This window comes from Diabrotica virgifera, chromosome 3, assembly GCF_917563875.1.
Source record: "Diabrotica virgifera virgifera chromosome 3, PGI_DIABVI_V3a".
NCBI lineage: Eukaryota > Metazoa > Arthropoda > Insecta > Coleoptera > Chrysomelidae > Diabrotica > Diabrotica virgifera.
In genome coordinates, this window is record NC_065445.1 from 27762966 (window position 1) to 27787557 (window position 24592).

Here is a 24592-nt window from a genome sequence, read left to right on the forward strand (position 1 = left end):
CCCAAATTTTCATCCATCCTCTATTTTTTTTTTGAGGTTTTCGTAAAATTTTGTGTCCCCTGATCGGGCTATGGGTTCAAAAAACAATAACAATAAAGGAGGTATTTTTGAAACATTATTTATTTTACTTACTTATAAAATTCTTTTACTCACTACTACTTTACATGTAATATTGTGATTCACAATTTGTGAATATGTTACATTCATGAGAAAATGTACTTACTTATTTTTTTATACTTACATAAACTATCATAACTATGCACTTCTGTTACATTACTTTAAGCGAAAACATATTGATATATGTATAATAATAAATAATAGCCTACAACAGTTCATGAAGTTTTGATTTAAAATTTAAATTTTTAGTCAATTTAATTTTGTTGAATTAACCTGGTATCTTTTATTATTGTTAATATTTCACTTTGCGTGCTTCAATTGATGCGAATTCATTTATGACATCGTCAAAGTTAAGTTTTGAAGCTTAAAATCCTTTATATATTACAATTATTTTTATAATATTACTGACACCGTACCGGTATTTATGTATTCCCTTATCTTTTTAATTTTGCTAGAATGCGGCATCATATTTTTTCATCGAAAGTATGAAAAATGCTTAGTTTATAAAATTAAAATCTTGGATTTCCTAAAAGTTTTTCTTCCGCTAATTTTGCGCCCCCTCACTCTTGCGCCCTTGGCGGGCGCCTCTTTCGCCAACCCCTAAATACGTCCCTGGTTGTTATTCATTAATACGGGAGTAATAAATGGCAGACCCAAGTCGCTCACTTCCCCAGAATTTCAAGTTTCGGTATTTCGGTTACCAAAGAATTCAGTAGGTATACATGCGGATAGGTTGCTTTTATTCCTATATCGTAAGAAAATTGTATATGGTTTGGAAGTAGTAGGCCTAATTTCCAGTCTGCGGTTGTTTGTTTTGCCAAATTTCAGTTATTAATTCGGTAGAGAGATTATCTGAACCGTAGGCTTTGTTATTTTTCAATTTTAAAATGGCTTCTCTAATTTCTTCTTCGGGAGGCTGTCGATCACTTTCATCCTTTTCAATTATAAGAGCCTACATCTCATATTCATGATTTCCGTTAAGAAGTTCTTCAAAATGATGATAAGTTCCTTATCAACTCGTTACTCACTGGCGGATCCAGGGGGGGTGTCACGGGGTCATGACCCCCCCCCCATAATTGTAAACCCACGTATCCTAGGGTTGGTAAGACTAAGTGACCTTGCATAAAAGGAAGGTAATTAAATCACCCTCAAGACCCATGACCCCCCCCAAACAACATTTCTGGATCCGCCACTGTCGTTACTAATTATTACAGTGCCATCCCTAGCTTTACATGCCATTATTCTGGATTTGAATTTCTTTCTACAGTTGTTTATCTGTTGATAGAATCTCCACTTTTTCTGCTATGGTGCTGGTTAACAATCTCGTTTAGAACGTTTTTGCGTTGCTCTTCCTTTCTTTCTTCTAAACGTTCCTTTTTCTTCTCATCGAATGTTTTCATAATCCTCCAGCGTTAATCTTGTTCTAAGTTCTTTTTGAGTCATGTACCTACAGTTCTTCATATTATTTTTGGTACCACCTATTTAGATTGTATTATCTAGACTTACTAAGTGCTACTATTTTAATTTTTTTTTTCGTGTTTTGTGTACTACCGCAAATGATGATATCTACCTACCACCAGTGGTACATGTACCATGTACCCAAGGTTCATAGATAGGCAAGGTGGCTCCAATCTATTAACCTTGCCATGTACCTACCTACCACAGATTGAAACCCGTTGTGTTATATGTTCATTACAGTGGCGTATTGAGTATGGTTCCGCGGGTTCCTTTTTCTTCTCATCGAATGTTTTCATAATCCCCCAGCGTTAATCTTGTTCTAAGCTGCTGGAATCTGTTATAACCTATGTTCATTTCATTAGGGATCAGAGTAGGTTATAGAAAAAATATCTGATGCTTGAATTACTCTATATTTGTTTTTAAGAATACATAAAACGTTTCTCATACTCTATTATTAAGCAGTTATGTAACTATAAGGTAGAATTCTATTGTTCCATACTAAGAAGTAACGTGAAATAGGAATAAGCTGTTTTGGTAATCTAAAAAATATGTTTAATTAGTAATTAAGTACAGGATTAATTATTAATTTCTAAAGAAACAATAATATCTATTAGAGATATGTAATGGAACCTATAATTACTTACAAAATATTAGCAAAAAATTAATGTTAAATAGTATAGTATTGATTTAAGATACCTAACAACTCTACAAACTTTTTTTTCTATTAGAATTTGAATCGGTAGTGTTATTATATCTACTAATTAGAAACACAGACCATGGCGGGTCTGTGAAAAAACGTCTATGTTTGGATGTACGTGCGAGGTGGCATTCGGATTTTTGCAGATAAAGTTAGGTGACAACTTCAGTAATAATAATTGACTTATGCTCCTTCTCAAAATAATATGCCCGGAACAATAATAAAAAAATTAAAATAGGTATTTAAAAATTTCGAAAAACATCGATTTTTTTTTTGCTTTCTTTGCTTATAACTTTAAAACGATTGATTTTGAAACAAAGTCGTAGGGAAATAAAATAAAAATAATTGAATTTCGTATGATAAACGACTGGTTAAAAATGTCTTAAATTATTACTCTTTCTGCAAAACAGCAATAAATACAAAATGAAGAGGCAAAATAAGCCTGTTTTTATTCAAAGTTTTTCAGCTACTTTGGTTGCACTTAGAACTTTCGTAATTGTCATAGAAAATTCTTATAACATACTTGAATTGTTCACCAAATTTCATTAAAATCGATCTGATAGATTTTGTAGAATAATTTTGCAATCTAAATTTTTTTAAAAAAGTTCAAATTTTTTAAAAACTTTCTGAAGAAAAAGTAAACCATTTAGAAGTTTGCTAATTTTTATTACATATAAAGAGGTTCTCTACCTATCTAATACACTTTACAGAATTAAAATCGGATTATTTAAGCGGCTTCAGCACTGTTTTAAAGGTATAAACAATTTTTTGGCTTATAAACAAATACAGTGTTTGAGTTGGCATAAATTCATTTTCTCGAGAATAGGCGTCACTGGAGATAAATCCCGAAGCAGGTCGATTTTTATTTTTAAATTCTAAATTTTTGGTATATATATCATACTAGTGACGTCATCCATCTGGGCATGATGACGTAATCGATGATTTTTTTAATGAGAATAGGTACCGTGTGATAGCTCAATCGAAAGTCTATTCAATTGTGTATTCACTAATATAAACATTAACATGATTAGTTATGCAGGGTTTGAATTAAACAATTTTTTTTAATTAAATTAATTACAATATTATTTAGATTACGTCATCACACCCAGACCGATGACGTCACTAGTATGATATTTATGCCAAAAAAGTATAATTTAAAAAAAATCGATCTGTTTCCAGAGCCGCCATTCTCAAGAAAATGAATTTATTCCAACTCAAACGTCCTCAGTCCTCACTGTATTTGTATATAATTCAAAACATTGTTTATAACTTTAAAACAGTGCTGAGGCCGCTTAAATAATCCTATTTTAATTCTGTAAAGTGCATTAGATAGGTAGAGAACCTCTTAATATGTAAAAAAATTAGCAAACTTCTAAATGGTCTACTGTTTGTTCAGAAAGTTTCTAAAAAATTTGAACTTTTTTAAAAAAAATTAGATTGCAAAATTATTATGCAAAATATATTAGGTCGATTTTAATGAAATTTGGTAGACGGTTTTTAAGTATGTTGTAAGAATTTTCTAAGCTAATTATGAAGGTTCTAATTGCAACCAAAGTGGTTGAAAAACATTGAATAAAACAGTCTTTTTTGCCCCCTTATTTTCTATTTATTGCTATTTTGCAGAAAGGGTAATAATTTAAGACATTTTAAACCAGTCGTATATTATACAAAATTCAATTATCTTTTTTTTCGTTCCTTACGACTTTGTTCCAAAATGAATCGTTTTAAAGTTATAAACAATGAAAGAAGAAGAAAAATCGATATTTTTCGAAATTTTTAAATATTTAAATTTTTTATTAATGTTCCGGGCATATTTGAGAAGGAGCATAAGTCAATTATAATTATTGAAGTTGTCACCTAAGTTTATGTGCAATAATCCGAATACCACCTCTCACACAGGGGCGTAACAGAGGGCCCGGCAGCATGAAGCTTGCGGGGGGCCCTAATCGCTTAAGGGCCCCATCTTGTCATCTGATATTATGTAAAAATCTGTTATTGTTATATTATTTTTACTGTGTCTGTTTAAATTTAAAAACATAAAAATTTCTAACTAGACGTATTTGCCAAGTGAATCATCTCATAATATCTAGAAATTTAATCCCTTCCGGCCTACCGAAATTTTATGGCAGCGACAATAAACTATATAATGCTTTGTACGTGACTATTGAAAGATATTAGAATTGCAATTTGCCGAATTTAAGAACAATATTTTTAAATCTAAAAATGGGTTTTCTTTCTCTCTGTTCTTTACATACTTTTAGTATTTCGATACAATATTATCGCCAGTAATTTCATATTGGTTGTTTGCATTGAATGTTATTTATGTTTGTGTTGTTTTACGGTTATAGTTGCATCAGTTTGTTACGCATTTATTTAACAATTATTGACGACTTTTCTTGTGTAATAATTGGACAATCTCTCAACAGATAAACGGTAAGATAAGGAAATTATAACACTTACGCTTTAGTGAAGTCAGTGTAGAAAACGTGCATTGTTTCGGTTTCGGAAAAAATCAAACAAGCTTATATTTTTCTAAAACGTTTATTGTTAGTTTATACGTCTTATCTTAAAGTGAAAAGTTCTACTCACAGATGCCTCTAGTTGTTTATTAATTCTTTAAAAAATAAAACTGTTTTATATTAAATAATTTAAAAAGATATCGGTGAATTCATCATTTTACTTTGTTCAAAAATGTTTCATTTTGCTTTTTGATTATGCTGAATTCGAATATGTTATTAAATCAGGGCCATAAGTACGATGTTTGGGGCCCCGGGGCAAACGTGATCTGGGGGCCCCCTACCGGGGGGTCTGGGGTTAATCACCCAACAGAAGAAGTCCGGGAAAATTGATATTTAACCACTTGAAACCGCATTTTAATGTACTCCATGACTGAAGTTTCCTGTACCTACCTAAGTATTGCTATTTTAGTTGACCAACACAAAAAAAATTTCAAATCACATTATTTTAAGCTAAATATTTACCATCAATATAACATATTTTCTGTTTTCATAAAAAATATACAATATAATGTTACTTACATTCTTCGGCTATAATGTAGGTTTTTAGTCGCGTTATATTGCCTATAGGCCCGAGGCACTACCCCGGTTGCCCCAATGGTAGTTACGGCCCTGTCAGACATTACAATTTGAAAATTCAAAATAAATTTTTTTGAGCACTTATACAGTATGTCTGCGTGGCTTCGAACCATTTGGGAAACATTTTTATTATCAATTTTACGAAAAAAGTTGTCTCCTCATGAAATACTCTGAATGGTCTTAAATCTGAGATACAAAATAAGCCAGATAAATCATCAGATATCAAAGCTTATCAATTTTATACGAGGTAAGTCAAAAAATAGGAATTTAACTCAAGGATAAAGTACTTTTATTTTAATTTTAATATGTAATTACATCCTTGTAAATAAAAAATTAATTTTTCCAAATATTTCCCAAATTACCGATAACCAACATCAATTGCAAGATTGCAAGAGGAGCATTTATGAAACTTAGATCTATTCTGAGCAACTCTCAGCTGAACTTACAACTAAGAATCAAGTTCCTAAAATGTTATGTGTATCCTGTATTACTATATGGATGTGAAACCTGGATCATGAAGGTTAACATGATGAACAAATTAGAAGCCTTTGAGATGTGGTCGTATCGTAGAATGCTCAGAATATCTTGGGTTCAACGCATTTCAAACAGAGAAGTCTTAAACAGAGTAGGTCAAGGCGAAGGTGACTTAATGAAGATGATAAAAAAGAGAAAACTTGAATATCTGGGGCATATAATGAGAGGTAGCAGATACAGGATGCTGCAGTTAATACTCAATGGAAAGATCGACGGAAAAAGAGGAATTGGTCGAAAGAAATATTCATGGCTCCGAAACCTTCGTCAATGGACTGGCTTATCAGCAGATCAATTGTTACATGCCGCACAAGATTGAGAACGATATCGGCAAATTGTTATGGAAGCTACCCACGCCTAAAAATTTGGGCACGGTACTTAAAGAAGAAGAACATCATTTTATTACAATTATAATAACTATTTTATTATTAATTTTTTAATTTTACGAAAAAATTCTTTATAAAATTCTTATCAGATTCTTTATAAAAAGCTCTGCATTATCTCAAAACGAAGATTCAATCGTCATATATCACATTTTCCCAACTTTATACGAGGTATGTCGAAAAATATGAATTTCTCTCTAAGAGTTAAGTACCTTTATAGTTCTCAATATTTCAACTGGAATGATATAATTGCATATTTAAACATAGTTTTTAATCGCGAACAACTTTTTATAATAAAATTTCAATATTGTAAAATATAAAGGTGGTATAGGTAGGTACTATTGAGCGAAATTAATATTTTTTGATATACCTCGTATAAAATCAATAAAATTTAATATCTGATTATTGCAACTTAAGTTTGATACCATGCAGAGTATTTTATGAAGAATAACTTTTTTTTCGTCATATAGATATGTAATAAAAAAGTTTCCCATAGGTTCCAAGCTACGCAAACACACTGTATAAGAAATCAAGAAAGAATTGTTTTAACATTTACTATTTTTAAAGCTGGTTATTAAATGTATTGTAGGTAAGTTGTACAGAAAACAACAAAATAAGTTGTTTATTTGGAATGGGTCTGTATACCAATAAGGATGAGAAATGTAAGTTGTTATGAACAGTGAATGAACACAAAAAAGTTTTTGTTAAATAAGTCGTATTTAATAAATGTTTAACGCGGGAGCAGTCGCGCCCACTTCTGTCAAGTAAGCAGTCGCGCGTAGCACAAAATCTAACAATTCAATTTTATAATATTTTGTTTGCTTGTTATGTTAAAAATATCTATTTCTAACAATTTTAAAACTAATTGGTTCCCACCAAAGCCATAAATTCCACAAAAAAAAATAAAAATGAAATTAAAAAATTTAAAAAAAAATCCTAGGCATTACTACAATCTTCTTCGAGGCACTTACAAGTGGAAAGTTATGTTGCAAAATGTTTCATTAAGTTATCACGGAAAATGATAAAAAGTTGGATCTTTTCTAACGGCGCGACTGCTCCCGGATTAAAAGGGGCCCCATTTCAAATTCTGCGGGGGGGGGGCCCGACGGAGTTTGTTACGCCACTGCTCTCACATCCACCTCAAAACAGATCCGCCCTGGTATAAATACCCACTTGACTAAGTAATTATTAAAATTAATCCAAGAAATAAAACAAAATAGAATACCTACCACAACGAGATATCAAGCATCCTAATACCTCCCTTCAAAAAAGGAGACAAATCGGATTCAGAGAATTATAGAGAAATTAATTTATTCAAAACAACACTAAAATGAACACCCACAGGGATAACAAATAAACTGAATGAAATTATAACACTGCCAAAAGAACAACAACATTTTAGGTCGAGATCATGCACTGATGCTATATTTATAATGAAGCTAGTGTAAGAGAAATGAGAATAACAAACCGGCATATTTGTGCTTCGTAGACCTTAAGAAGACATCTGACAGAGTCAAATTACAGAACTTACTTATTGTACGCAATAGAGATGCCTCTAAGACTCATCAAAACGATCGAAAATATCTACCAGAACAACACAGTAAAAGTAAGATGCGAAACTAACTGACTCAATTAAAACCGGCAATTTACTCCCAATTGTTTCTACGGGACTTACCTTACTAGAAAGCTATGTACTATAGAACCTACTGATTCTTTTAGCTCTATACTGTGCCCTTGGTACCTCTCATCATCATCATCATCACCATTATCATCATCATCATCAATGGCGTTACAGCTCTTTGTGAGTCTTTGCCGCGTTTACTATTGCCTTTCATGTTTGTCGATCCTTTTTCACTATTTCCCATTGTCTCACTCCCATTTTCTCCAGACCTTCTCTGACTGCATCTTTCCATCTCTTTCTAAGACGTCCTACAGACCTTCTCCTCGCTGTAAACCGCGATGCAAGGTCGCGAGGGTGAACGGGTGACACATCCTTGGTATGTGCGATCTCATAAGAAAATGAAGGTTTGTTTTGATATCGATGTAGCGACCGCGATCGCGACCTACACCGCGTTCATCCATGTATCTTCGGCATGTTTTTACCCTTAGTCTATTGGCCTTTATACATATATCTGACTAATTTTCCTTTCCAAGAAGAAACTCTGTGTGTTGCCTCCATTCGTTTGTCATGCTATGTCTGCAAAAGTCATATATCACTCGAAGAATTTTACGTTCCCACACCAGCAATTTATTTACATCTCTTTTTGTTAGCGTCCATGGTTCGCTTTTATACGCGACTGCTGGTCATATTATGGTCTTACATATCTGGATTTTTGCACCTTATGAGAGAAGTTCTGATTTCATTACATGTTACATTTACATTGCAAAGAAGGATGTCTTTCCCGCCATTATTCGCGCTTCCTTTTCTCGTTCTGTTTTTGTTGTCATTGGTGATTGTTGCTCCTAGATATTTAAATTCTTTAACCACTTGATATCTATCTACCTATCTATTAATCTTGGTACTTATAGAAACAAGTATTGAAACTATTTAGCAACAAGTAACTTACCAATAAAAATGACTGAAGGGAAAGTACAGTAACAGACGCCGCTGACAACTTGAGTGGTTTTTGTGACCGCATCATTATCAAAATAAGACACCTTTTACTAGATAGGGGAGCATTGTACCATTTGGAATCAAAGGCTGCATCTGCTACAGATACGCTCTAAAAATCAGAGATATAAATATTGATAATTAAATTGTGATATTATATAAAATTTAAATAAAAAGAAGAAATTTTACGAAACATCTAAAAGAGGAATGCTAGAGCATTATAATTATATAAAAACATAAAATGCTTGAAATTGTCTTAAAAAAAGTATTATCAAGTAACTTTGACTCTACAATCCATTGTTGTCCAGGATCTAGATGTGTTACGGGATCACTTTTCATTTCTTCCTAATCTCTTTCGTATTATTATTTCCAGAAAGAGAGATAAATAAAGATTTATTTTACTATCCGGCTCGAAGGACCAAAATATGTACAATTAAGTCCGTTGTTTTCGGGTGTCAACAGTCAAGAGAGATGTTCGGTATTTTACCACGTGGTAACTAGTTGTTGTCGCTAAGAGCGGAGAACAAACCGTGTGTTCTCTCTTCGAGAACACCGAAATATTAACAAGGGATGGCTTAAGTAATGATTTGAAATTAAGGATGGTATTGCAGGATTTGACACATCGAAAAATATATCGTTGTTTTTCGCATGTGAAGATTGAACATCTATTGTATATTTTTTTCTTTTCGAATCATTGCTACTTACCTCGTTTATAATCTGCTGGCTATAGTAGCATGTAATAAATAACATTGTTACCCATCCTCCAAGATGCAGCATGAATCGAAGTTTATCTGAGGCATTTTCAGCATATACTATTTGAAAGCATAGACTACCCATGACTAGAGACGTAAGCGAAACATGAACTATCAGCATTAAACTAAAATTTCCAAATACTTCAGTAGCATAACTGAAAACAAGAAACAATCTTTTATATACAGTGCATTTTAAAGTGTGGAAACGGTCTATTATCTCATGACTTAATTATTTGCAGAGTTAAAGCTCTGACAGATCGATTTTTATTTTTAAATTACGATTTTTTGACGTATAGTACATAATAGTGACGTCATCGATGATTTTTTTTAAATGGGAATAGGGGTCATGTGGTAACTCATTTGAAAGGTGATTCAATTCTCTATTCAGTAATATAAACAGTAACATCATTATTTATACAGGGTGGCCAAAAAATAATTTGAGGATTGCGACAGGAGTCTTGTTACCGCTATTCTTTAATCTGCATTCTATCAGCTGTCAAGGTGTGAGGAATCAGGCATCGTGCAGAGGACATCACTAAGCGGATGAATTTTTGTCGCTGTCTAGTACATATCTATCATGTATAAGAAAGAAATTAAGCCGTAAGATTAAGAAATAAAGGCCGTAAGAAAAACTGTTACAAAATACTTACTTTATGACGGTAACGTGATATTGAATACAAAAATGTAATTTTCTCCTTAATAAGCAAGGATCATCAATGTCAAAATCAAAAGCATGAAGAATACAATATTGTAAATATCTAAGTTGTGCAATAATATGAATCATAAGTCCTGAAATATAAAAAAAAACTATTTTTTTATACAATAAAATTAGGTACCTACATATACAGGGTGAGGCAGATAACTGGCCTATTAGAAATATCTCGAGAACTAAAGGCAACAGAATCATGAAAATTGGTATAAGGGGGTTTTGAAAGATGATCTATTAAATGAAAATATTTTCATCTCTTTGCAACTTCCGGTTATACCGGAAGTTGCTTATAACTTCGTTTTTTTAAATGGGACACCCTGTATATTTTTATATTTTTGGATTCTCTTCGATGTCTTCTTTCTTAAAATATAAGGTTGTGTAATATTATACAGGGTATTTTAAAAGATAATTACGTTTTTTTATTAATTTCGTAGCAAAATTCACACCCTGTAGAATTGTAGTAGTTTGACATCTAAAACTCTACTTACGTTCAAATGATTTTTAATATACTCTACTATTGTTAAGAATCATTAGTATAGCTAAATTTTTAATTTTAGTTTACAGGGTTGGTCGAAACTCGGAATGAGTATTTTCTGAGTTTTCTTAAATGGAACACCCTGTATTTTAGTATTGTAATGAAATGATATTTTATGGTACTTTTTTATTTCTTAAGCATTCCCTATACCTAACTGCTTTAATTTGTGCTTAATTGTTAATCGCACCAACAATCTTAACTAAGTAGGTATTTCGATAGCTAAACCATTATTGGTAATTTTAAGGACCAGTCTGGATTAATATGTATTTATTTCTGAAAAATTATTTGGGATTGAGTATTTTCACGGCCAACCTAATAAAATTTTACGTATTTTTTGTTGCAATTAATGTTTAGCTTAAATCACCAATAACTCACAAATTAAAGCAGTTAGGTATAGGGAATGCTTAAGAAATAAAAAAGTACTATAAAATATCATTTCACTACAATGCAAAAATACAGCGTGTTCCATTTAAGAAAACTCAGAAAATACTCATTCCGAGTTTCGAACAACCCTGTATACTAAAATTAAAAATTTAGCTATACTAATGATTCTTAACAATAGTAGAGTATATTAAAAATCATTTGAATGTAAGTAGAGTTTTAGATGTCAAACTACTACAATTCTACAGGGTGTGGATATTGCTACGAAATTAATAAAAAAACGTAATTATCTTTTAAAATACCCTGTATAATATTACAAAACCTTATATTTTAAGAAAGAAGGCATCGAAGAGAATCCAAAAATGTAAAAATATACAGGGTGTCCCATTTAAAAAAACGAAGTTATAAGCAACTTCCGGTATAACCGGAAGTTGTAAAGAGATGAAAATATTTTCATTTAATAGATCATCCTTCAAAACCCCTTTATTCCAATTTTCATGATTCTGTTGCCTTTAGTTCTCGAGATATTTCTAATAGGCCAGTTATCTGCCTCACCCTATACTCTATTCAATTTTACTTCGACTGGGAGTGAATGCAATTGAAAAACAAAATACAGTCGGAAAAATGAAAGAATACCCATGAACGAACATATAAAACACGCTGTATTTTCCTGTCACCGTGTCACAAAGAAAATTGTCCAGTGCAAGTACATGTAACAATAATTATTACATGGACTTGCACTGGCCAATTTTTTGTGTGACACGGTGACAGTAGAATACAGCGTGTTTTATATGTTCGTTCATGGGTATTCTTTCATTCTTCCTACTGTAAAACTGTATCAATTAAAATAATAAAACAAAGCTTTTAATGACTGTTTTTGAAATTTTATAGTGGTGTATAGACTAATATACCTATATAGATAAGGTTGTTGCAATTGCAACGAGTGAAGAATTTGGTTTGCCACTAAACATAAAGAAAACAAAATTCATGGTTATATTAAATGGGGTCTCCAAGTCAACATTAAGAAAACTGAAGCCATGTGTATTGGAGAGACAAAGCAGTCCATTACATTCGACGATGGGGTAGAAATTAAACAGTGTGACGAATACAAGTACCTGGGCATGAAGATAATAGAAGGAACACTCGATGTTGCTATAAAAGTCAGAATCATACAAGGGAGAAAAGCCATATCTATGATGAACGGCCTTCTGTGGGACCAAACAATATCTAAAGCGAACAAACAGCTCATATACAATACCATACTTAAAAGTATAATCACATATGGCAGTCAAGTTTGGCCACTGAAACAAAGAACAGAGAAAATGATACTAGTAGCAGAAATTGACTTCTGGAGAAGAGCAGCAGGCAAATCAAGAAGAGATCGGATACGAGAAATGATGGGAGTTACACATACAATAATTGATGACATAATAACAAAACAACTCATATGCTAACGGCCATATACAGAGAATGCCAGATGACAGAATCCCTAAACAGATTTTGACGTGGACACCACAAGAGAGAAGGAAAAGAGGGCCGAGAAGAAGCTGGATGGAGGGAATTGAAAAAAATACTAGAGGAAAGAGAAATCCCTCCAGGTCTATGGCTAAACAGAGAAGAATGGCGGTTAGGAGTCGGAAGGCGCCGGAGAACGCTGTAAAACGATAGTAGTAGTAGTTATTTATTTAATGTATTTTTGAAGTTATACTTCTTTAGGCGCGTTGGAAGTAAATCTATATGTGCGCGAATTCATCAAAAGTATTGGTCCTGGGCGCAGCTCAAACGTTATACGTCCTCTGATTGGGTAATTACAATGACCTGTCAACAAGTGTTCAATATGTCGGTTATTTTATTAATGCGTCAATGGTTGTATATTAGTTTTTATTGTTGTGAGGATAGAGACAAAAAGCAAGTTTATAATTGTAGTGACTTTTTAAATACTTTTTAAAAGCGACAGGTACGTACCTAATTGTAAATGTATCAATATTGTAATAAAAAAATACATATCTATCTATTTGGAAAATGTACCTAGCTAGTAGGTAATGCTTTGATTTACATAATTTGATTATCAACAAAATCTCTACCAATCTTCATCTAATATATTGCTTTTTTAGTCTATATTTTGTTGTACTTTAATATTTTAATTCCATAAGAATCAAACTTATTTGATTAAACTAAGAGAATAAGCAACTGTCAAAAAAGTTTAAAACGTTTAGTTGCTATATCTTCCCACATCATTCATATGTCTCGGTAGCTAAATTCTGCGTGCGGTGAGTTCAAAATCTAACAACAAGATATTCGCAGGTTCAATCCCCAATGCAAATTTTTATTTTTTTATATACATTTTATGATTGTAAGAATATTTATTATATTTTTTTTTAGAAAATATGTATTTAGTTAAAAATTTTGTCAACAATTATTGTTCAGAAATCATTTCTTTGTTTCATTTTTCAATATGTTTGCGTGTGTTTTATTCTTTTATTTTTTTATTTTTGTTATTGTTTTAATAAAAATTTTTGGAAAGTAGTAAGTATTAAAATTAGTTTAATATTTAAATAAAATATAAATAAACTGTTTAAAGTATATTGGTTTCGTTGAAATCATATAATAGAAGTATAACTTCTTACATGCGTACAAAGTACACACACATTCTTTTTTTTTTTTAGTTAAATGTCTACGTTTTTTAACTTATAAATCTATCAAATCCTATTACCTTACAGACCCTTTTATATCTATTGGCGCCGATTCGCCAATACAAAAACAATTTGTATCGATACCTGCATAAATTATTATTATTATTATTATCCAATTCCATTCTATTTTGAGAGGTTCTACCGTATATGTTACTCAAATAAGGTAAATAATCGTACACAGTTACCCCATACAATTTAATTAATTAATTTATCTTACCTATTCTACAGAATTTTATGAAAATAGTTATTGGTAACTTACCTACTAAAGTCATAGTAATACATAAGACAGTCGATGCAATTGCTAGACATGTATATGCGTGTAATATAACTAAAAAGTAATATTGCCCCGTTTGGGTCGAATCAAATGGATACCAGGTTCTTACAGGCATTCCACAAGGATCATGTATTCTATAATAATCACTAACACGAGTCTCCTGGCAACTTTTGAATTCTAACATTGGCAGTACAGAATTGATGACCACTCCTCCACAAGTGTAGAATAATAAAGCTAAAACATTTGACAATATAAAGATATATCTAATTGCTTTAAAGCAACTATCCATATACCGAGGGGTTCGAGCGAAAACCCGATAACTAACAAAACCAATGTTTAGAGATAATCGCGATTAAAGATTTTAGGAAGTTTGAAGAATATTTAAAATCGTCATAGGAAGTTTTATCAAACATTTGTTCTAGCCAAATGGTATAGAATTTAATATTTAGTTAGAATAATTTATTTTAAGTTTAATTTATAAAAACGTATTTACAAAAAAAATAAAACGTGATATTTATCGGGTTTTACCTCATTAAAACGGTGTATAACATTTGATTTTATTGGCTTTTATTTTTAATTTTTCTAATTATAAAATAAAATTTAATTTCTTATTATTCCAACAAAAAAAATTAATCTACATTCTTTTTAGAAAATTAAAAAGTAAAGTGTCTTCTTCCGATTCTTCTCCCATCATTACGTCTGGAATTCGATCTACGATATAATTACCGGTTTTTAAATTTGTTATTTAAGCATGCATCTCTTCTGGAAAAATATTTTCTTGGCACATCTTTATCAAATCCGTTTTCTTTGCTTCACTTATTGGAAGGGTACTTTTATATAACTTTGGTAAATTGCCCGGAGTCTATGGTTGCTTTTTGGGATGAAATATGTTTTTGCCTTTTAGGGCGTAGAGTAGGAGTTTTTTATAATTCAAACCAATATCTTCTGATATTTTTATTAACTGGTTACCGTTTTCTCCGATTGTCTTCTTTAGAATATCATCCAGTAGAATCACTGTTAGCTACGGCATTCATTATATCATCTGAGAATATACACAGCGTTTTTGTAAAAAACTTTAGGCACACTGGAATTCATTCATGGTAAGCTAGTGGAAAGAAACATTTCTTACTAAATGCTCGTTCCTTTCTTTGAGAAGTCTTAGGGACCAGTCTAGTCCTAATTAGTTTGACAGTTATATTGTGCAAAATAAAAATTTTTTTAGACTAGACTACTACCTACTACTAGACTCCAGTAATTTCTACAGAGTTTGTTTCAATAGTCTTCAGACAACTTTTCAGTACACTTAAATTTAAATTGACTACAACTTATTTGCTGTGGTACCTTGGAAGCTCTGACTTTGTTTTTCATTATAAAAATATGGGTCCCATTCTATAACTGCCTTTTTCTGTTTTCGTAATATTCAATTTCCAATTTACGCCATCTTTTATTGGGTTTTTGCAGGAAAAAAATGTGCAGAAATTTAATAAACTATCATAGTCTAAAATTCTTTATTGGATTTTCGCATGAGTATATTTTGTCAAAATGAACAATTTTGTAATCTTTATCTCCGATAAAATTAATTATCAGTTTTTAACTTAGAAATATTTCTAATAAAATTAGTAATTTACACAGGAAAAAGAAAATAAATGATTCTATCGGAATCTCATATTATAAATATATTTACAACAAAGTATTTTTATCAGTAAAGTTATATATCGGTTTGCTGTTATTTAAAAATAGGAGTTAACGGTTTTTACCATGTTTGGTTTTTATAAGTTATTTTGCATAAAAATGTTAATATCAAATAATAAAATTTACCAGTGGTAGAAGACGTGCTTTTACTACAGTAGAAATAAAAATACCGGATTTCATAATTTTGGTATTTCTCGGGTTTTCGCTCGAACCCCTCGATATATAGTATTGCTAAACTAGATATCTTTAAGAGCAACATCCCGATAGCTATGAAACGGAAGACATTTGACCAATGCGATCTGACTATTATGACATACCGAGCAGAAACTTTCACGCTCACAAAAACAACAGCATGAAAGAAAAGGCCCATGGAAAGATCGATTCTCGACGTGACAAAAAAGACAAAATAAGGAACCAAGACCTGAGGAAAAGAACAGGTATCAGGTATCACTGATGACGTCGAACGCATAGAAAAGATGAAATGAAATTGGGCAGGTCATGTAGCGAGACTAAAAGACTCAGGACGCACCAGAAAACTAATTGACTTGCGCTCAAGAGAAGACAAACGCAGCAGAGGAAAACCACGAACACGCTGGATGGACGACATTAAAGGAATGTCCAAGAAATGGCAACAAAACGCACAGAACCGTGGAGATTGGCGAAAAATGGGAGATACCTATGTCCAGCAGTGGACGGAAGAGGTTGTATAATGATGAAGACAGAACGCCTATAGCTCGTAGGACTGTATCTAAAATTATTCATAAATTTGAGGAAAGTTTACATATACGAGAACCAAAAAATGATCTCCCCTTACAGACTCTTTACTGAAGATATAAATCATCATCTTGTGAATAGATCAATTTGGTTTCAGCAGGATGGGGCACCTCCTCATTATCTTCGAGGCGACCGGAGTTTTTCGGCAATACATTTCCAAATCGTTGGATTTCATGAAGAGGAGCTATGGAATGGCCAGCAAAATCCCCGGATTTGACACCTCTAGATTATATTTATGGAGTTATTTAGAAAGCAAAGTGTATGTAAATAGGTCACAGACTATTCAAGAACTGAAGAATTACAGAAAAGATATCACTAATTTAAATAACTATAGCTATAGCAAATCTTTAACTAGTTAATCAAAGTTACCTTTAGTGACCAATTTAACTTCTTGCTCAGCCTCCATTAGGACATGTTCACCACAGAACTTTTGAAAAACTGATGACATTTTTTCCGTGCAACTTTTAATTTTTTCTGCATTTAATTTAAAATTGACATAAGTAAATCCATATCCGACAAAATCTGCCAAAGCTATGATGCCTTCGAAGACCACGTTGTTGTCTTCAAAATGTACGTAGCACTAAAAATAAAAAATAAGTAACAAGTTTAAAAGGTTTTCACCCCTATATCTTGGTGGCTGGTGACTCAAACATGTAAAATCCTGTTAAGAGCACTGATGATGAGCTCTTTAGTTCGAAAACGTTATGTGATGTAATAAAGATAATTTTTGAAATCATACTTCTTTAGGCGCGATTGAGAGTAAAATTTCACAACCTGCGCGCATGCGCACACAGACAGTATGGCGTTTAGTTGCTAAAATCTTTCTAGTTATGTATAAATATATCAGTGCAAGCAGGCGCGGATCCAAGGGGGGTCAATGGGGTCAATTGCCCCCTCCTTGAGACTCCTCCTTTATTTAAGAAAGAGATAGTTACGATTAAAAATAAATAGTGGGTTTTGTGTCCTTTTGATAACTGAATAACGGAATGAAACAATATAGAATTCCTTCTCCAAAGTACGGGTTCTCGGTCTTACTGTACGGTGTCGAGTCTTAGACTGTGAATAAAATCGATCTACTTACCTAAATCGCGTTGAGGTTTTCGAAATGTGGTTCTATAGAAGAATTTTAAAAGTATCTTGGGTGAAGAAGATTCGAAACTCCACAATACTAGAAAGTCTCAGCAAGACTACTGAGATTATAGAAGGCATCAAGAAGAGAAAAGTGGAGTATTTTGGACATGTAACACTGGCGAAGCGTCCATGTAACCACTGTTACCATTGGTAACAGTTAAAAATCTTGCAAATAAATATTTTATGACGATGAATAATTCTATTTAAGTACCAATATTTTTACCAATAGAAATATATTATTATATTATTATGTAGTAATAGTACCTAACTCAGTAAATAGCCAACTACTTGTAGACACGAAAATATTGGCGAGTTTATGTAACTCAGTTGCACTTTATTATACTATGTTACCAGACTCATTTCTGGTTACAATGGTTATATACCCACGCTGGCGCTCGGGACCGGCTAGTGACTGAAAATTTAGAAGAAGCGACGGCATAAGCGCGCTGTGTATCAGTAGCGCTATTGTTACCAGATTTAAAATTGGTGACAGTACCTATAAATAGTGTGCGTGCAGATAACCATGGATGAGTGTCGCTTCTTAATCGATCAACTACTTGAAAAGTAATTCTCTTTGTATAATTTTGAAGAAAAAAATGAGATTAAAAATGAAAGACCTATTTTAAACAATTTAAAAAAGGAATCAAAAAAAGCAGTTCGATATTTTAAATTCAGTAGGTACAGTGAAAATCGTTGGTTATATTATGGTTGCAAGAAAAATATACTGTATTGTTGGCCATGTCTTCTGGTTTCTACAGAAAAATGGGTGGACCAGGTTCACGATTTAAATAGTGTTAGATTTTTAAAAAGAAGACATGAAATTTGTCCGTTACCTACATGTAAGATATATACCCAATTTGATTCAGTTTGGCAAAACAAAAATCAAAAGTTCTCTTAACCAAGCTTTTAAAGCAAATATTGCTAAACATAATGAGTTTGTTAAAAAAAATAGGTAGGTATATCCTTAGCACACTTACAATACTGTATACTTTTGGACCAAACAAGAACTAGCGTTTCGTGGACAATTTGACTCTGACAATCGAGGCAATTACAGGGAATTGTTAACATTAATTGCCAAAAAAGATCAAAAATTTTGTCAACATCTAGAAACATCTGTTTTTTCGAGAGTTTCAAGTGATATACAAAATGATATTATTGAAGCTACACTCACCGGCACAAAATTCCGCCACTCAAAATTTTTGATTAAGTTTGACAATTTATAACTTTATTATTTGTGCTCCGATTTTCAAGATTCTTGCACCAGTTTGTAGGTACATGTATTCATATTGTTTGGTATTATTCCCGTAACAAAAAAAGAATGTGTGTGTACTTTGTACGCACGTAAGAAGTTATACTTCTATTATATGATTATATGATTATAAACGAAATTAATATACTTTTTATTTATATTTTATTTAAATATTAAATTAATTTATACTTACTACTTCTCAAACATTTTTATTAAAACAGTGCCAAAAAACACATTAAAAATGCCACAAATGATTTCTAAACATTAATTGTCGGAAAAATTTTTAACTAAATACGTATTTTCTGAAAATAAAATTATATAATAAATATACTTACAATCATAAAATGTATAAAAAAAATAAAAAAATAAAAGTTTCTATTGGGATTCGAACCAACTTACCACGCGGCTGGTATTTGCGTTGTATTGGGATTCACCCGCATTAAAACTTCGCCACAGAGACAGCTTGTCATTATGTGCGAAGATCGTCTAACTAAACAGATTAACCTTTTAACATTTTTAACTTATGTAAATCAAATTATTTTGATTTTGAATTGAAATGATTTAGAATTGAAAAAATACAACAAAACATAGAGTAAGAAGACAATATATTAGGTGAATATTGATAGAAATTTTGATGGTAATCAAATTATGTAAATAAAAGTATTACATACTACTTATGTATTTTGGTAGGTTCAAGGTAGGTATCGGAGCCCGTATAACGACTAATAAATTTCGCAATCACTTGCGTCGTGCAAAGTGGCTATGTTCAAATATCATAACAAAATTTGATCAACTATTTATAAAACACTTACCAGTGAAAGATTCTTTAGCTTTGAATAAGCGAGATCTGCGGCACTCATACTAGGCACAGTTTGATGAGCTTTCACATTGGCATGCAACAATCATCTCTTCTATGTAAATAAGTCCAAAAATATAATATGAAAACTATTTAAAAAGGCAGTATAACCATTAACTAACTTTTTGTTTGTTGTTTCTCTTCCTACAAATTTTAAAACGCAACAAGCATACATTATAACCAAACCATGCACAGTCCCACAGCTGTGCCACAGCTGCCATATTGGATAATTTTTGTCATGTCATTTGAACATCCAATCAGAACAAAGTTATAATGCGCATGCGCCCGGTCGCTAGGTTTTCCCATATATAAATTTCACCGTCATTACGCCCGTAAAGAAGTATAACTTCAAAAATTTTGCTTTCAGGTCATTGTACAGGGGTGAAAGGAAGCGTTGTATTTTCTCCTAAATTTAAAAAAATCTGTGGAAAAATGGAATAGCTGATTTTGTTTCATAGTCCTGTCATATTTTCCCGTAGGCATCACCAACATTTTGTTTTTTGAATTATCCGAATATCTTTTTTCTTGTAAGAGCTGTACCCATTTTTTGTAAATAAAAACACTGATTGACTCATACAATTGAGGTTGGATTGTTAAGATTAGAATGGCCCGCATGCAGCCCAGATCTCAATCATATTGAGCATTTATGGGATGAATAAAAAAAGCTATTTGCCGTCATCCTAGGCCTCCAGAAAATTTGGTACAGTTATAGCCCTGGTAGAGGAATATCGGGCTATTCCCCAGGTAAGGAAAACACATCTTTATAATATGCTAAACAGATTACGAGCAGTCGTTGCTGCAAGAGGTGGACATAACCGCTATTGAATTGTTTTGTTTTGTTGTTAAATTTGTTTTGTTTTGTTAATTTTAGTGCGTTTGATATTTTTAATTAAATAAACCTTCAAAGCAGTGTTTTTAATTACAGCTCTTACAAGAAAAGAGATATTCAGATAATTCAAAAAACAAGACCTTAGTGATACCTCCAGGATAATACAAAAGGAGTATGAAACAAAATCAGCCCTCCAATTTTTCCACAAAATTTTTTAAAGTTAGGAAAAAAAAACAACGCTTACATTTTTTGCATCTGGTTTTGGTAACACTTCAGAAAAAGTCACGCGTCGCCACTGACATGTAATGAGAAGTTTCAAATATAGGTTGCTACAAAATATTATGCAAGTGAAAATAGAAGGCAAACGCAGTCCAGGACGAAAAAGCACTTTCTGGTTGATTTAAGGTGGCAGTGATTAAAATTAACATAGCTATGATAGTAACCAACGTTCTGAAAGGACATGGTACATGAAGAAAAATAAAGTAACAGCCCATACCGAAAAAGAATCCTGCGTACGCCAGTGACGAGAAAATTTTTATTTCATTGTCCCCTCCTTGCAAGGTTGCTGGATCCGCCGTTGAGTGCAAGAAAAGGTGTGAAAAGAATATATGTATTAGTGTTTTTAGTAAATATATTTATTATAATTTTTGTGCCTTTGGATTTGTCTTCCTCAGGAGTAAGATGAGTATTATTAAAACATTTTATTGTATATTTATTCACCTTGTCTGTTTGTTACCGTGAATTGTCATTAGGTACGTCCGAACCGGTATAGCATTTAGTCGAGGCATTGAAGGATTGAAGTGTCGATTTTTCGAAAGTTTTGTATAAATGTACCTATTTACGAATGTTTCTTCTAAAATTTAGGAATATATTAATTTTATAATACATTTAGGTATGTAGTCATTTTCTTTACAATTTTTACTTACCTATTTGTTTTTGTTTATACCTAATATCGCCCGTGTCTAGCAAATGTCTACGTAGGCTAGCGGTATGTGTATCTAGTTACTGCCGTGTTCGTACTTGGTTCGATTCCCCATAAGGAAAAATTTTTTGTTTATTATTAATGGTTATTGACATCTTAGACTGTTATTATATGGACTTAAAAATGATTAAAAAAATTGAAGGCACTCGTGGGAGTGCTGACAGAAGTGAAAACTTCTTATAGTATATAAATTACGAGCTCAATGCTTTTACCCCATCCTAAAAGAAGTGCTGTACCTATATCATATACGATATACGCGATGCGTATGCCCTGTGCTATTTATGTATACATACACAAAATTTATATATGTACAAAATTTATTTCAGCGAAGTGATGACCATAAAGAAATTTTCAATTCAAAAATTTATTTCGTCGAAGGAAATGACGGACGACGGAAAAATAGGTTTTACATTTATTTTAAATTTAAATACTTCTATACAATTTATGTATAGGTACACGTAATATAGAAAAGTACAAAATTTATTTCGGCGAAGAGATGGCGGTCGCTATGACGGTCGCGAAATAAATCTTTTTTCCCATCCTCAAATAGGTTTTACGTTTATTTTAAATTTAAATACTTCTATACAATTTACATATACATACAAATAATATATATAGCATAAGTGATGACGGTCGCAATGACGGTCGCGAATTCAATGCTTTTTCCCCTATCCAAAAATCGCACAACGTCCCTAAAGAAGTTCTCACTTCAACAAGCAATTTACATTTCGTGAGTTCAATCAGAAAATAGATAATATTACTATTATTATACGTATATTATGATCATATACGTAGGTACAAAATTTATTTCGTCGAAGCGATGTCGCGATGACAATCGCGAAATCAATCCTTCTTCCCCATTCTAAAATAGATTTTATATTTATTTTAAATTTAAATACTTCTACACAATTTATGTATACATACAGATAATAAATACACGTACAAAATTTATTTCGCCGAAGAGATGACGGTCGCGAAATAAATCCTTTTTCACCATCCAAAAATAGGTTTCACATTTATTTTAAATTTTAATACTTCTACACAATTTATATATACATACACATAAAATATATATTGTACCTACAAAATTTATTTCGCCGGAGAGATGACGGTCGCTATGATGGTCGCGAAATTAATCTTTTTTCCCCATCGTAAAATAGGTTTTATATTTATTTTAAATTTAATACTTCTATACAATTTATATATACATGCACATAATAAATTAATATATATATACAAAATTTATTTCGCCGAAGAGATGACGGTCGCTATGATGGTCGCGAAATTAATCTTTTTTCCCTATTATAAAATAGGTTTTACATTTATTATAAATTTAAATACGTCTACACAATGTATATATACATACACATAATATATAGCATGAGCGATGACGGTCGCAATGACGGTCGCGATGACGGTCGCGAATTCAATGCTTTTTCCCCTATCCAAAGAAAGTGCACAACGTCCCTAAAGAAGTTTTCACTTCAAAAATAATTAATCGGGATGTTGCCCAAATATTTACCGAGTTGCAAATTTATATTAATTGCCTATTTCAAAATGCACTTTTGAAATGCATTTTTCTTATGCAAAAATGCAATTTCAGATTTCTTATTCATTACATTAGTTCACAAAATTTCCTGACATTCTCACGAATCCAACGCACCAAACTGCATTAAAATCCGTCTTACTGCGCCAAAAATCGACAGTAAGGCCTTTTTTGTGCCTTACTGCCTCGACTAATTCGGCCAGAGATCGAGAGGTCTTGAATTCGAATCCAGTGCAATCCTTTACTTTTTTTTATTTTTTTTGAAAACGGTAAGCACAAAATTAGTTTGGTGTTTAAGAAAATTAAAACAAACTGTTTAAAGTATATTTACTTTTAAGAAATCATATAATAGAAGTATAACTTCTTACGTGCGTACAAAGTACACACATATTCTTTTTTAAGTTTAATATATCTTTTGTAAAGAATTTTAACTATTTTTTTTTTAAGAAAAGAAAATATGGTTCAGATTTGATTACAGTACAGAGCCTATACTATGTGCTTATACGTATTTCGAAATAACCGTTTCCTCATCTGAGCACCTGGGTAGAGGCACTGAACTGAAATCAAATCCTTTCATCCTTTCCGGGTAATTATCAAAATAATTACCAAAGATGCTACTAGCACCATCTATGAATCAAAAGTCTAATAAGGTCAGGAAGTCAGGAAATAAAATTCGAAATTATTTATCCTCTGAGCTTTTTAAGTTGGAAAAATAAAGCATAACATTGCATTTTAGTTTATACTTTATTCACCTTTATTGGATATCAAAGGAAATAGTTCGCTAAAATTATTATCACGGTGAATGACAGGACGTGAAATGCAATTTAGATTTCCCTTGTCGACTATTTCGCCACTCTGTTATGCTTTACCTTATTTTTCCAACCTAAAAAGCTCAGAGGATAAATAATTTCGAATTTTATTTCCTGACTTATTAGATCTTTTATTTTTTTTTTAATTAGTACAGAATATTCATATTTAAAATGCAATAAAAAAAATAAAGAACTATTTAAAAATTTTTAATATTACCTGATAAGCTACTGCACCAATCGACTGAGATGCGCTTAACATTACAAAAAACACAATTAAAAATGTGCCAATACGGTTTATCCACTTATTCCTAGTTCTTGGCCAAAGACATAAATATTTTAAAGTTTGTACATTTAAACTAAGTATATTTAGGTCATTCAAGAAGCCCCTAAAAAACAAAAAATATCAATTGGTGGAACCAGTGGAACCATTGGTGGAACCACGTTCCACTGGTTCCACCAGTGGAACGTGGTCCGTCTCTAAGTCTACT

General features: G+C 31.9%; 1 protein-coding gene across 1 annotated transcript; it reads right to left on the minus strand.

Moving 5' to 3' along the window:
* Positions 1–1994: 1994 nt before the first annotated feature.
* Positions 1995–24363, minus strand: LOC114340343 (odorant receptor 4-like). The gene is made up of 7 exons (XM_028291086.2): positions 24322–24363; positions 17072–17282; positions 14222–14470; positions 10295–10433; positions 9598–9799; positions 8849–9004; positions 1995–2114 (listed from the first exon to the last, which is right to left on the minus strand). Exons 1-7 carry the CDS (start codon positions 24361–24363, stop codon positions 2061–2063), a joined length of 1053 nt encoding a protein of 350 aa, XP_028146887.1. The 3' UTR covers positions 1995–2060.
* Positions 24364–24592: the final 229 nt, after the last annotated feature.

Bases quoted from the DNA above. Each gene is read 5' to 3' on its own strand.
- LOC114340343 (XM_028291086.2), bottom strand. From the start codon at position 24,363: ATGTTAAGCGCATCTCAGTCGATTGGTGCAGTAGCTTATCAG. The intron at 17,283-24,321 runs GTAATATTAAAA...TTTTATTTTTAG, and splicing joins TTGGTGCAGTAGCTTATCAG to TGCTACGTACATTTTGAAGA. The intron at 9,005-9,597 runs GTAAGTAGCAAT...TCTGATTTTTAG, and splicing joins GCCAGCAGATTATAAACGAG to AGCGTATCTGTAGCAGATGC.